This window comes from Lepidochelys kempii, chromosome 4 (genome assembly GCF_965140285.1).
Source record: "Lepidochelys kempii isolate rLepKem1 chromosome 4, rLepKem1.hap1, whole genome shotgun sequence".
Classification (NCBI taxonomy): Eukaryota; Metazoa; Chordata; order Testudines; family Cheloniidae; genus Lepidochelys; species Lepidochelys kempii.
Window position 1 is genome coordinate 119801143 of NC_136383.1, and position 14633 is coordinate 119815775.

General features: G+C 44.0%; 1 protein-coding gene across 4 annotated transcripts in view; it reads left to right on the plus strand.

The window, feature by feature from the left end:
- The window catches only part of CPZ (carboxypeptidase Z), a 65767-nt gene that overhangs the window by 20332 nt on the left and 30802 nt on the right, over positions 1-14633 (plus strand). For all 4 annotated transcript variants that reach the window (XM_073342631.2, XM_073342632.2, XM_073342630.2 and 1 more), the window contains exons 2-6: positions 3960-3983; positions 5046-5420; positions 6127-6342; positions 8350-8546; positions 9227-9388. In XM_073342631.2, coding sequence (XP_073198732.1) covers positions 3960-3983; positions 5046-5420; positions 6127-6342; positions 8350-8546; positions 9227-9388 — 974 coding nt within the window. The remainder of the gene's footprint in view (positions 1-3959; positions 3984-5045; positions 5421-6126; positions 6343-8349; positions 8547-9226; positions 9389-14633) is intronic.

The window sequence follows — 14633 nt, forward strand, 5'->3', positions numbered from 1 at the left end:
TATTGACACTGCTCGAGTGTCCGTCAAAGACAGGTTTGGACAAATGAAGCACCACAAAAAGACCAGGTTTTTTTTTTGTATGATCTTAACAAGCCGCTGGTGGACTGGAAAATACTCTTGAACAATCGTATGGAGTTTCACCAGATGCTGACACATGGGGAATGTTCGGATGTCAACGATAAAACCTCTATGTCGAATTGGACAACATCCATCATGCTTTGCCACACGAGAAGCACTCTCCAGTCCAAGTTCTACAATTCATTCATGATGCAGAGCTGAAGGACACTTTTCCTAATGTGTGGAAAGCTTTGAGGATTCTGCTCATGCTGTGGGTCACATTTGTGAGTGGTGAGCACAGCTTTTCAAAGCTCAGACTCATTAAAACATATCTTTGATCAATGATGGATGACCAGAGACTGACATCACTTGCTATTTTATTGCTTGAAAATGCCATTGACCAGTCTTTGGATCTCTCTGATGCTGTGCTTCAGTTTGTGAGGGTAAAGGTGAGAAAAGTGACCTTTTGAACTAAAGGAGTAGGGTTAATATTTTAAGGCTATCATCTACTGTAACACTTACTGTAACGCTATTTAATACTGGTCCTCCCAATGTTGGTGCACAGTTCAATTTCTTGTACATTTCATCACAGTTTCAAGTACATTTCAGTTATTCTTAAAATTTAAAAGTTTCTGTAAGCTTAGAAGAAACAAATTTTTATTTGCTTATCTATGACATGAATAAATACAGATTTACAGATTGTAGTGTGCAAATTTATCTTCTTATATGCCACGGATAAATCTGCATGCAAATCATGCATCCAAGTCATGAAATGGGCTACAGGTGCAATAAAAATAAGGCATTCAAAAATTTAACAAATAGGGGGAGGAGAGTGCTGAAGATGCTCCTCGCCTGGGGTGCCATTTGGTCTCAGGCCAGCCCCGGCCTCCAGTAGAGGGTCACGAAGGGCCATATATACCCTATTACAGGGGATTTGTGATTATGGACCAAGACCAATGAAGAACATGAACTTGGGCAAGTCACACAAGCCCTACTTACACTCACCAATGGTTGTCAGTGGCAGTTCCCCCTGCACTGATGCTGAACCTGGTTGACCTGCTAGCGTGGACAGGGAACAATCGTTTTCTGGAAATGATTTTTGTCTCATCCATCCTAACAGGTAACCCATGAAACAAAGGAACTATTGATAATAATCACTGTGGGAAATGGGTCCATTCTGTGAGTGCAGAGAAGAGGCTCTTGAGGCTTGATTTTGAAAAATGTCCTCTGATTATATAGGCAGAAATAATTCCTGGTGCATTTCCCAGTATGAAATATCTGAACACCTGATTTTCCTTTGCATCCTATATGCTACAAAATGCACCCACAGTTACCTCCAGTCATAACATTGTGGATGCAAGAGGCAGGTTTGAGGGTCTCAATACAAAAATTAGGAAATTGGTCTCTCTGTCCCTTAGCTTCTTCAACTGTAACTATAGTTAATAATAACAACCTCACAGGGAGATTGTGAGGCTGAGTTAATGAAAGCACACTTAAATCCTCTGATAGAAGACACTATATAGATCAGGGGCGGACAAACTTTTTGGCCTGAGGGCTGCATCGGGTTTCGGAAATTATATGGAGGGCCGGTTAGGGGAGGCTGTGCCACCCCAAACAGCCAGGCATGGCCCAGCGCCTGCCCCCTATCCCCCACTGCTTCTAGCCCCCTGACGGCCCCCGCCCCGGGACTCCTGCTCCATCCAACCTCCCCTGTTCCCTGTTGCCCCCCCCCCCCCCCCGGCACGGGACCCCTGCCCCATCCACCCTCCCCCCTCGCTCACTGTCCCCTGACCACCCCCGGAACCCTCACCCCTGACTGTCCCCCACCACCCCATCCAACCCCTCCTCTCATTCCTGACTGCCCCCCCCAGGACCTCTGCCCCATCCAAATCCCACTTCTCCCTGTCCCCTGACTACCCCCCGCCGCCCCATCTAACCCCCACTCTCCTTCCTCACTGCCCTCCCGGGACCCCTGCCCCCATTCAACCCCCCTGATCCCCACCCTCTAACTGCCCCGACCCTTATCCACACCCCCGCCCCCTAACACCCCCACAACACTCCTGCCCTCTATCCAACCCCTCCGCTCCCTGCCCCCTTACCGCGCTGCCTGGAGCACCGGTGGCTGGTGTTGCTACAGCCCCGCCCCCGGCTGGAGCCAGCCACACCACCGCGCAGCACAGAGCACCGGGTCAGGCCGGGCTGTGCAGCTGCACTGCCCCAGGAGCTCGCAGCCCTGCTGCCCAGAGCATTGCACCAGCGGCAGAGTGAGCTGAGGCTGCAGGGGAAGGGGAACAGCCGAGGAGGGGCCGGGGGCTAGCCTCCTGGACCAGGAGCTCAGGGGCCGGGCAGGAGGGTCCCGCAGGCCGGATGTGGCCCGCGGGCTGTAATTTGCCCACCTCTGATATAGATGCACTAATTATTGTTTATTGTTATTACCATTATCTACCAAGCCAGGACAAAAAGCCTATATGAATAGTATATATTCAAAAAGTTACCACAAGATTATTGGTCACCACTAATTGCTGGTGTCAAAAATTAAATATTTATAATAGTGCAGAGCCGCAGAAATGCTTTACAGAGTAATGTTAGTTGATGATAATTCAGGATACATAACCAGACTCATTTCCCATTAAATTACCCATTGTCAAGATCAAATTCCAGGACTAATTTTGTTTTCATGTTAATGATTTTGCTTTGGTTTCCAGAGAGTGAAAAATTAGTTGGTTTCCAGAGAGTGATTAACAGAGTGAATTCAGATAATAACTGTTAAATATGGTGAGAGTAGTAATTCACGCTTTTCTTAGTGGACATAATGCATTTGGTTTTATAAGAACAAACATGACGAGCTAGCTGCCAGTCTCCCACTGACTACAGCTACATGGCTAGATCCCCAATATACACCAGTGAAAACATATTCTTTGATGTTTATGAGGCTTGCACATAATTGTTACTTCCAATGGGGCACTGAAAAAAACCCAACAGTTTGAGTCTTATTTTAGTAGCATCATTTTGCCTTAGTTGCCAAAGTTAGAAAAGTTAAAAAGGTAGAAGAGGTGGTGGAAGATTTAAAATAAAAAATGTCTAATTGCTTTAGAGAGAAAGGGACATAGATCATGTGCGGGCCTATATATTGTGGTGTTGATAGATTTGTTAGGAGCTCAGTTACTACAGTGTTGAGCATGATATAAATGCTTTAGATTACATTAGATTAGATCAGGGGTTTTCAAATTTGATTGCACCACAACCCCCTTCTGACAACAAAAATTATTATATGACCGCAGGAGGGGGGGACTGAAACATGAGCCCACCTGAGTCCAACCACTCGGGGGGGAGGGCAAAGCCAAAGCCTGAGCCCCACTGCCCCAGGTGGGGAAGGGGTCAAAGCTGAAGCCCAAGGGCTTCAGCCCCAGCCAGGGGGCCTATAACCTGAGCCCTGCCTCCCAGGGCTGAATCCCTCAGGCTTTGGCTTGGGCCCCGAGCCACAGCAAGTCTAAGCCAGCCCTGGCAACCCCCATTAATGGGGTCATGACCCGCTTTGGGGTCCCGACCCAGTTTGAGAACCACTGGATTAGATTGATATTCCTGACAATAATGGTCATATTCTTCCTGTCTGGAATGTCAGCGGGACACAGGAGAGCGGAGGTTTTGACATCACACTGAACTTTTCCTTTCCTTCCGCACAAGCCACAGTAATATTGCATTGTGTTTCCCTTTGGTATTCAAGGCCATTAACTGATTGCTACATACCTTTGCGTCTGTAAAAAGTCTCTTAACTAGACATGTTTAACTCTGAGTTCAAACATTTGAGGTGCAGCAAGAACTACAGTACTAGACAGGTATTGCAGCAGCCCTTCTCTCCTGTTCATGATGCTAATCCCTATTTATTTTCTCTTTATTTGCAGGACAATGCCAAACAGGAGGAAAAGGTATGGCATAGCTTCTCTTTCTCTCCCCACCTGCCCCTCCCAGGGCTCTCAGCACCCTGAGTATTTCCTAGTTATTTCCTTGTTATTCTTTCCTTCAGCTGGATGCAGCTGATCCTGGACCCTGGCAATACTGCTCCATGCATTGGCCCTAGTCAGGTACTAGAGAGCAATGGGAGATGTTCTCTCTCTCTCCCAGGGCAAGAGTTTGCTTCCACTACTGTGATATCATCTCGTACCAGCCTGGGACCTCAGCACAGAGTGTAAGACTCAGACTTGGACATCCAAGTTGCCCAGTGTCGTAGTATCCAATAACTCTACCATACGTGATAAATACCAGTTTATCCTTTTGTTTTTTTAATTGGTTAAATGTTGCAAAAACATTTCTACTTGCTAGAATTTTTTAAATGAATCTGCTTTAGCCCATATCCTACAGTACAAATGTATGGTAGAAGGCAGATGTCAGCCACCTTTTCAGCTCCACCATGCTGGGGTTGATATGCTCAAACTCTTGTCCCTGGTGTGATATAGAGCAGTCTTGGGGTTACTCTAACTTACACCAGTTGTCCATCTCAACTGTTTTCTCTGGCCATGCTACCTATTCTGGCCCCAGGGGGATTCCACATGACAGGGGAGTCCGCAGGCATCCAAACTCTCAAAGCACCCACTGTGGTGGCCAGAATCTGTCCATTTAACTATTTCAAATTTTGAATTTGTAAATACACCAGAAATCTGATTTTAAAAGTTAGACTCAGCCAATCAGAGAACAGAAATATGACCATGTGACCAACAAAAATTGAAAATCTAATTGAAATTTTGAATACTGGCTCCTTGCAATGAACTACTCACAAACAAGCCACTGACTAAGAATCATTTCGCAAATAGTTTCAAACAATAAATATATCTGAGAATATTGTGATCAGTTGCCATACAATCTGTGAACAGCAAATAGATTAACTTAACTGAGCCTGTTATTCAATACATATTATTTGAGCAGCTGTATTGGATTCAGTGTGATTAATTAGCAAGGTATTTTTCACATGTTCATCTTATCATTTCTTGTAGCAAAATGCGTGGACATCACCTTAGGCTCTTGTGGTGACGTTCCCTACACCAAAACAATGTATCCTAATTTGCTGGATCAGAAGTCCAGAGAAGTGGTTGAATTCAGCTCTGAATATATTCTCATGAGTGTGCTACACAACTTGCTTCAGGGAGAATGTAATCCTGATCTGAGACTCTTGAGCTGCTCAATACTGGCCCCACAGTGTGAAAAAGACAAAATGATAAAGCCCTGCAGACACGTCTGTGAAAACCTGAGAAAAAATTGCCTTCCTGCATTTGACACAATAGACATGGCTTGGCCCTACTTCTTAGACTGTGATCGCTTCTTTGCTGGTGAAGAAGAAGGTTGTTTTGATCCACTGGCAAAGCTACGAGGTAAGAACTGAAGCTATACAGGCACATCATAAGAAACTATCCATGATCGCTACAATATATCGACAGATTTTGTATTATATCTTAAAATCTTACCTGAAATTTTAGAACAACAGGAAATGCACAATACTAACTAGCTCATGGAAGGTAAATTGCCTTTGTGAATGTTATTTTTTTGTTTAGCGGTATATAGTGCAGGTGACTGAAGTCAGTTGAGTTACACCAAGGATGACTTTGATCCAATAGATTTAAAGGACCAGTCTCTATGCTGAAGGCTGAAGTTTACCTGTGTACTACAGGCTGGTTTTTAGCTGGTGAAGCTCACAGCAAATATGGCTGCACATCTTAAAACATCTGTCACCGTGCAAGTGCAGTAGCTGGTTTTGGAGACTTGGACTAACATAGTTGGGGATTGGTCCTGCTTTGAGCAGGGGGTTGTACTAGATGACCTCCTGAGGTCTCTTCCAACCCTAATCTTCTGTGATTCTATGATGCTATGATTCTACCTCACACGGAAGAGCAAATGGAGGAGGTTCTTGTTCAGATCTAATGTCTTGATTCAAGTCATTTCTAATTTCCATACTTTTATTATTGGAAATGTATGCTTTATGAACAGAGGGGCAGGTGTTTGTTCACTGTATCTTGATAACCCCACTCTGGCACAAACTTTTTGACCTCACTTAGTTGCAGTTATAATTTTTCTCTGCAGGGGAGCCAGAATTAGCTGAGGAAGATTTACTTGTGGAGGTGCCTACAACTTTAATTCAGTTCACCCATCATTCGTATTACAAAATGGTGAGCATTTTGAAGAAGACTGCTTCTAGGTGCTCCCACATTGCAAGAACTTACAGCATTGGCCGTAGCTTTGAAGGGAAAGACCTTTTTGTGATTGAGTTTTCAACCAATCCTGGACACCATGACCTGAGTGAGTAATAATGCTCCCAGCTGCAGTGTGGACATAACTCTGACAGCTAGCCTCTTAGGGTGAGATATGGTGAACTTCTATCATGTTCCCTATAGATTAATAGATTTTAAGGCCAGAAGAACCATTGTGATCATTTAGTCTGACCTTCTGCATAGGATTTCCCTAGATTAATTCCGGCTTCAAGTCCAATAGCTGTCACTGAAATAGAACATATCTTTTAGAAAAAACATCCAATTCTGATTTTAAAATTTCCAGTGATGGAGAATACATCACCACTCTTGGTAAGTTTATTCAATGGTTAATTACCCCCCCTTCAATATTTTACCCCATTTCTAGTTTGAATTTGTCTTGCTTCAACTTCCAGCCATTTAACCTTGTTATACCTTTCTCTGATAGATTGAAGAGCCCTGTGTTATCAAAGGTCACACAGGAAGTCTGTAGCAGAGTAGGGATCTGAATCTCCCAAGTCCCATGTTAGAAGCCTAAGCACTAGGCCATCTTTCACCTCCAATTAAAGGAACAGTAGGAGCACTGTCCTTAATACTATAATGTTCCATTGGCCAGTTGAATGGTTAGGTAGCCTACAAACCAGTAAATAAACATGTTTTAAAATAAAACCATAATTCAACATGTTTTATCGTAAAAATGATACATTAGCAGGCAATTACACCATTCTGAACCGCATAACGGGGCTTTTAAGAGGGCAAAAATAACTCCCAGAGCAGGAGACCTTCATGACCTATGTAAAGCTGGTATGAAGGCTCGACTCCATCCCTCCTCCCTGCTTCAGGCATACAGAGTTTGTTATGGTTAGAGAGAAAGATGAGGATGCAGACTGGGAAAAGGGAAGGGGTGTGGCTAGAATGCACTGCACTACAGCTATGCTCTAGTTTCCATGACCCATAGGGAACCATGAGATGCAGAGCATAATATAGGGGCGTCCTGAGGCTACTCTAACTTACACCAGTGGCGTCATAGGCCCCAGAATAGAATTTAAAGCTACATTTGCACCCTAACCTGATTCCTGCTCCAAACACAGGGATGGTCTAACAGAGAATCAAGGCCATAATACTATATACATGCTGTTGTTGTATACTTGGTTTCAGAATCTATGGTGATGTGTGCATGTGGCAGGCAAGGTGGCTCTGTAGCGCCTCCTTCAGCGCCACACATTGTATTACATCCACTCCCCATCTTGGTTTGCAAAGTTTGGCCACCTGCTTGAGGTAGGGTAACCTGTGCAGTAAGCTGGGCATCAGTTTCCAAAGAAAAATAGCAGCTCAGGATTCGGCTGTCTGCCACTTTAAACAAAGAAGAAAACATCCTTCAGAATGCAAGTGCTTACTTGCTGGACTTAGAGTCAGGTCCTGGCCTGGGCTCTCGGTTAGCACTTAGGTGCTCCTCCTGTGTCCCAGTCTCACTCAGCTCTGCCCTCAAGGAAAAGCTGGCCAAACATCCTAATTGGCCTGCTGACTCTTGATAGGTCAATATTTCCTTCTGGCCCTTCTACGTCTCTGGAGGACTGCCTTGTTGGTCACCTGGTGTAGATGGATTTTCCTTGGGCACGGAGTGTCAGGACTCTCATGCCTCCAGCAGAGCGTAGAGAAGGCCTGATAGATCCCATCACAGTGTAGTCTAGCTGATGTCTGAGCCAATTATTCTTTTCCTAGATGTTTTTGTTTGCAGTCCTCTGAAAATACTCTGATTTACAGTTAGTTTTAGCTGTTCTCATCATTAACCGCAGTGATTGCCTCAAAACATTTGTGAATTCTTAACAAATAGTTCACTTTATTGTATAAAGAAAATATATTTAATTTGTTAACTGACTTGAAGTTAGTGCAAATGGATCTGGAATTGACATGATGTTTACAGGAAAATGCATGTTAAATTACTGTAAATAAAACTCACTGACTCATCTGTCAGCTATCTGCGTTGGAAGGCTTTGGGAAGGCATCCAAATGTTCTCAGAATTACAACAAATCATCTCATTACTCCATCTTTTCACAGTGAAGCCAGAATTTAAGTATATTGGAAACATGCATGGAAATGAAGTTGTTGGAAAAGAATTGTTAATATACCTTGCACAATACTTGTGCTCTGAATATCTCCTTGGGAACCCCAGGATCCAGACTTTGATAAACAACACTAGAATTCACCTTCTGCCTTCACTGAACCCAGATGGGTATGAACTTGCTGCAGAAGAGGTAAAAGACTTTTTGCAATGAAGTGAATATGTTGTAAAATTACCCTGCAAAAGAGAAAAGAAAATCTGGGGTTTGCGGGATTTAGGTTTTGACAATAGTTGACTAACAGATTTTATTCCCATCTGATTTGATGGGTGGCTGCTCTATAGTGCCCAGATTAACAAAACTAACAGGTAATTTGGACCAGATTTTGCATTGTTCCTGCTTGCATACTGGAGGTTTGATACAGATGAAAGTCTGTTTGGACATTCAGCAGCCTGCCCTATCAATATTTGGGCAAAATGCCCAAGAGCCAATTATGACATTTGAAATTGCTCCTTTTATTTTATACAAACTTTTCGTTTAATATATTTTCTTCCTCAGCTAGAAGATCAAATGTAATTAAATATTAATATTTATTATGTTTGCTGAGCCCTGATTTAAACCTGTTTAACAGTTGTTGTGTTCGACCTCTGAGTCACATCCGTGGTGCTCACACGTGCTTTTGAGGGCCTTTGGGATAAAGGGTGTTCTATAAATAAATATATTATTTCCACTCTCTGGACACTTTTAACAAATCTCCGGTGCCTTTTTGGCATTTCAAACTTCCAGTTGGTCATTAGCAAATAACATTTTTAAACCCCCAAACATTATGAGACAGACAGGATTGGATCTATTTAATTGGCTTCTTTCTTTATTAGGGAGCTGGTTACAATGGATGGATTAATGGACGTCAAACTGCTCAGAACCTTGATCTTAACAGAAATTTCCCTGACTTGACATCTGAAGTTTACAACAGAGCCGGGCTCCGATGGGCACGCCTAGACCACATCCCCATTCCCCAGTCCTATTGGGAGGGTAAGGTATGAATTACAGACCTTTTATCAAATATTTTGTATAAAGGCTCAGATAATTATGAATATTTAAAAAAATCAGTACGAAGTTATCCTTGATGCTTGTTTGAGCTTAATATTATTATTCTTATAAGGAGGACTAGTTGGATGTGCATAGGATTTGTATGATAAGTCATGGGCTGATCTTGGAAGAAAAGGCAAAAGTCTCAAATGACTAGCAAACAAAAATGTCACAAATAACAGGTTTCTGTATTTAATTAAACTATACGCTATTGTACAACAGAATCAATTTGATTTTTAGAAGGGCTGAGCACCCACAACTCATATTGACTTGATTATTAATTAATTATTATTATTAAATGTATTATTTGTATTGCGGTAGGGTCTATCAGCCCCAGTCATCGCTCGGTGCTGAACAGACAGAACACCAAGCTGGTCCCTGCCCCATGGAGCTCACAGTGACTTCATTGGGAGTTACGTATCCTCAGCATTTCTTGAAAATGACCAAGTTGACATTTTAACAAACAGCTCAAGTAACTGAAGCTGTTATCTCAATGCCTACTCATTTCCCGCCCCCCACCCCCCAGCAGTACTGGAAGGTGGGTGGGAGAAAGCAGCTGTTACCTCTCCTCCCCGGTACTGGGAGCAGCAAAAGGAACACTGGGCCTGAAGTTAATCATCAGCAACTTAAGTAAGTCATGTGCTTGCATAGCAATAGTGTGATATTCAGGAGTGTTTTAGCTCCTAGCCCCAGTCACAGGACAGGTGTACCAAAGGCTATACCCCTGTCATGGGGCAGGGAGCGGTTTCCCTCAGCTCCAGTGGCTGCAGTTGCAATTCATCTCCCTACAAACAGAGGAAACACAGAATCCATCACCTACTGTAAGTGTGAGGCAAAACACTAGCCCTGAGTCTGAGAGCTCCTGCTCTCTCTTCAATTCCCCATGCAACCCTGGTTTTCGTTTGGGTGGGTTTTCAGTGAAATTGGTTCAGTTGTTTGCCAGCATGCAATCCCAAATGTTCAAAGTCCTAGAAAGGATGGATGATTCAGAAATTACGATGCTGGCAGGGGACTCTGGGGAGTCTCTGCTTCTCCACAAACCTTCACCATGGGCAAGTAATTTAGTCTCTTTGAGCCTCACTTCCCCATCTGTACAATGCGGATAATAGCACTGCCCTACCTCACAGGGGTGTTGTGAGAATCAATACATTACAGAGTGTGTGTTGCTCAGATACTACCATAATGGGGGCCATAGAAACCCACACCTTCAGTGACAGCTGAGAGAAATGTGCTGGCTATGTGCTGATCCTGCAAGGTATGCCATGTAGATGGAGCCCTGAGCCCAGTTGACTTCTCTCGATGCTCTGCATAGGCATAGAAGCCCCCTGTGTGGAGCAGCTGGTAGGATCAGGGCCTTGATGATTTTCAGCTTTCAAATGAACTAATAAAGAGAGATGGTGGATGGCAAATAGGGGGCTTGTGAAACACAGCACACTGCAAGCCTCAGAGCACAGACTGAGGGAGCCTCAGAAGAGAAGAAATGGCCTTCATAGAACTAGATAAAATTTCTTTGATGAATAGTTTATTACCATCCTCCTCCCAAACAAAAGGCAATTTCAGATAGACTGAAACTGTTCATGAATTAGGGTCAAACATGGCAAAGTGAAATGTCTGAGTTTTCATTTAGAACTGATGTTTTGTTTAGAAATGTAGCTAGATTTAACTTAAAATAATAAAATAAAATAAAAAAATAACAACAACTAACAATAAATCTCTAAAAACCAAAAAGGCAGAAAAACACCCAAAAATAAAACAGACCATTTCATTCAACTTGAAATTAAATTTGCATCTTTGTGTTTTGGTGAGAAACTGAAAAACTGGTGTTTTGGGGTGACCCGAAATTACTTTTTTCCCTCAGAGATTTGTCACTGAACCAAAACAATCAATTATTCGCTCAGCTCCAGCATTAGAGCATTTGAAGCAGAGTTGGAGGCCTAGTAAAGAGGTTCCAAGAGACAAAAAGGAGAGGTCCCAAGAGATAATATACGAGGGGGAGAGAAAGAGAGAGAGAGAGATTCCAAACAAAGCAGAACTCTGCTGCCCTGAGAGCTGGGCACCTTTTTTTTCTGTTAATCCCAATAGTGCACAGTCATTGACATTATTTACATTTAAAATAGTGCATTGTTATTGCATTGAGTAATGTCTCTGAAGGACTGAGAAGGGCCTGGGAAGTGGTCTTTGGCCCTGACCATGCAAATAACTCCATGTGGGCAGACCCTGCATCCAGCACAGAGCCTTGTTATTTTGAATGGGGCTCCAAGCAGGTGCAGAGGGGGTCTGCCTATACAGAGCCCTTGGCAGGATCAAAGCCTTGGTGAGCTAACTGCTGGTGCCATTTGGCTAGGGAACTCTGCATTGGACTCTGTCGCCTCCAGAGCTGTGTGCTGTATAATAGGCCATACGTGTGTCAAACACACTTGGGAAAAGGCAGGGAAGAATTGTCACCAGTTTTGCCCAGGCCTATTTGGAAGATTTTCCGCTGCTGTACTATTGTACTGGGCTGCATGCCTCTGCATTAACATTAGATTGGAAGCCTTCCAAGGCAGGGACCAGGACATCTTTCCTGCCTTGTCTACACTTCCAGGAGCTGCAGAACGGAAGTCTCAGCCCAGGAAGAGAGGGGACAAAGAGAGATTTATGCTCATATTCTGCGCTGCTCCGAAGACTGATGCAGCCAACAGCATAAGCTGCAGCAGCTCCTGGCCACTCTGACTTAGCCCAGCCCAGGCTGCCTATGGACTGCGGCCCAGCCCAGAATTCCTCTAACACTATTCACTGCATAATGTTTACATTCTTGCCCCTAGTCTTTTCCCAGTTGCCCTCTGCCATGTGTGTGGCATGCTCCTTAAACATGACTTTATGGTGGGGAGTAGTGTAGGGCCACTTACAGAGTGCCCTGCACTCGTCAGATTCTCCCCCGGACTCCTGTTGTGCCTTTACAGCCCCATATGCCATCACAGTAGCCTACAGAAGCCTGGGTGGGTGACAGAATTTGTCCCTAGGATTTTTGTCCCAAATTTCCCACTGTTGCTACCACAAGTTCTGCTCCCCTAGTGACAGAGAATGTGAGTGCTCCAGTGCAGAAAAGGCATAGGCAGCCACTGGCATTTTAACCCCTCTGTTGTCTCAACCTGCCCTTAACAGAAACAAAACACACAAAATTACAGCGGGGTTTCAACATACCAGAGGCTACAACCATTCTACTGCAGGCCTTTCACTGCATTTTACAGAGGAATTAGCCATGAAGGAAGTGACTATTTAACACACCACAAACACACAGAGAACTTGTTCCCTCCGTAACAAGCAGCTCAACAACACACAAAGTACCTTCCGATGTGTATTGTGTAGAGAGAGAATGAGAGAACCTGTCATCCTGTGACCTTGAAGGCACACCAAAAACTTCCCTGACAACTACAGTTTCATTTAGCTAAGAGACGAAACTGCATGAATCTTCTCTCTGTCCAGAGTTAACCTACTCCTACAGCAGAGGAAAGTGATCAGGAACAGTCAGCATGGATTCACCAAGGGAAGGTCATGCCTGACTAATCTAATCGCCTTCTATGATGAGATTACTGGTTCTGTGGATGAAGGGAAAGCAGTGGATGTATTGTTTCTTGACTTTAGCAAAGCTTTTGACACGGTCTCCCACAGTATTCTTGTCAGCAAGTTAAAGAAGTATGGGCTGGATGAATGCACTATAAGGTGGGTAGCAAGTTGGCTAGATTGTCAGGCTCAACGGGTAGTGATCAATGGCTCCATGTCTAGTTGGCAGCCGGTGTCAAGTGGAGTGCCCCAGGGGTCGGTCCTGGGGCCGGTTTTGTTCAATATCTTCATAAATGATCTGGAGGATGGTGTGGATTGCACTCTCAGCAAATTTGCGGATGATACTAAACTGGGAGGAGTGGTAGATACGCTGGAGGGCAGGGATAGGATACAGAGGGACCTAGACAAATTGGAGGATTGGGCCAAAAGAAATCTGATGAGGTTCAATAAGGATAAGTGCAGGGTCCTGCACTTAGGACGGAAGAACCCAATGCACAGCTACAGACTAGGGACCGAATGGCTAGGCAGCAGTTCTGCGGAAAAGGACCTAGGGGTGACAGTGGACGAGAAGCTGGATATGAGTCAGCAGTGTGCCCTTGTTGCCAAGAAGGCCAATGGCATTTTGGGATGTATAAGTAGGGGCATAGCGAGCAGATCGAGGGACGTGATCGTCCCCCTCTATTCGACATTGGTGAGGCCTCATCTGGAGTACTGTGTCCAGTTTTGGGCCCCACACTACAAGAAGGATGTGGATAAATTGGAGAGAGTCCAGCGAAGGGCAACAAAAATGATTAGGGGTCTGGAACACATGACTTACGAGGAGAGGCTGAGGGAACTGGGATTGTTTAGTCTGCAGAAGAGAAGAATGAGGGGGGATTTGATAGCTGCTTTCAACTACCTGAGAGGTGGTTCCAGAGAGGATGGTTCTAGACTATTCTCAGTGGTAGAAGAGGACAGGACAAGGAGTAATGGTCTCAAGTTGCAGTGGGGGAGGTTTAGGTTGGATATTAGGAAAAACTTTTTTATTAGGAGGGTAGTGAAACACTGGAATGCATTACCTAGGGAGGTGGTAGAATCTCCTTCCTTAGAAGTTTTTAAGGTCAGGCTTGACAAAGCCCTGGCTGGGATGATTTAATTGGGGATTGGTCCTGCTTTGAGCAGGGGGTTGGACTAGATGACCTCCTGAGGTCCCTTCCAACCCTGATATTCTATGGTTCTAAGAGCCATATGAGTTGTTGATGTAATGAGCATCAATTTTGCTAGGGATATGAACCATTTACCTTCGTGAGGGGACGCTATTATGGAACTCAGCTTTGTGCATGTAAAAGCATTAGTATGTCTGCTTCAAAGCCAGCCTTTCAACTGTCATTTACTTAATAGTATTTATTATCCAGCTTATTAAAGTAATTATGCAGGTATTCCAAAGCACCACATGGAGACCGGAAAATTGAAAGCAAGCTCTTTGCCAGTCACATAAACTCAGAAAAACCCCTTCCCTTCCCATAATCCTTGCCCTCACAACAAGCTTTGTTCTCTGTTATTACCAATTATTGTAATAAATGGTCAGAGTTTAAATTGAGAAACATTATCAGAGATTAAATAAATTAAATTGCCTTGATTCATACAGGATTTGGAGGCTTATAGTGGAGG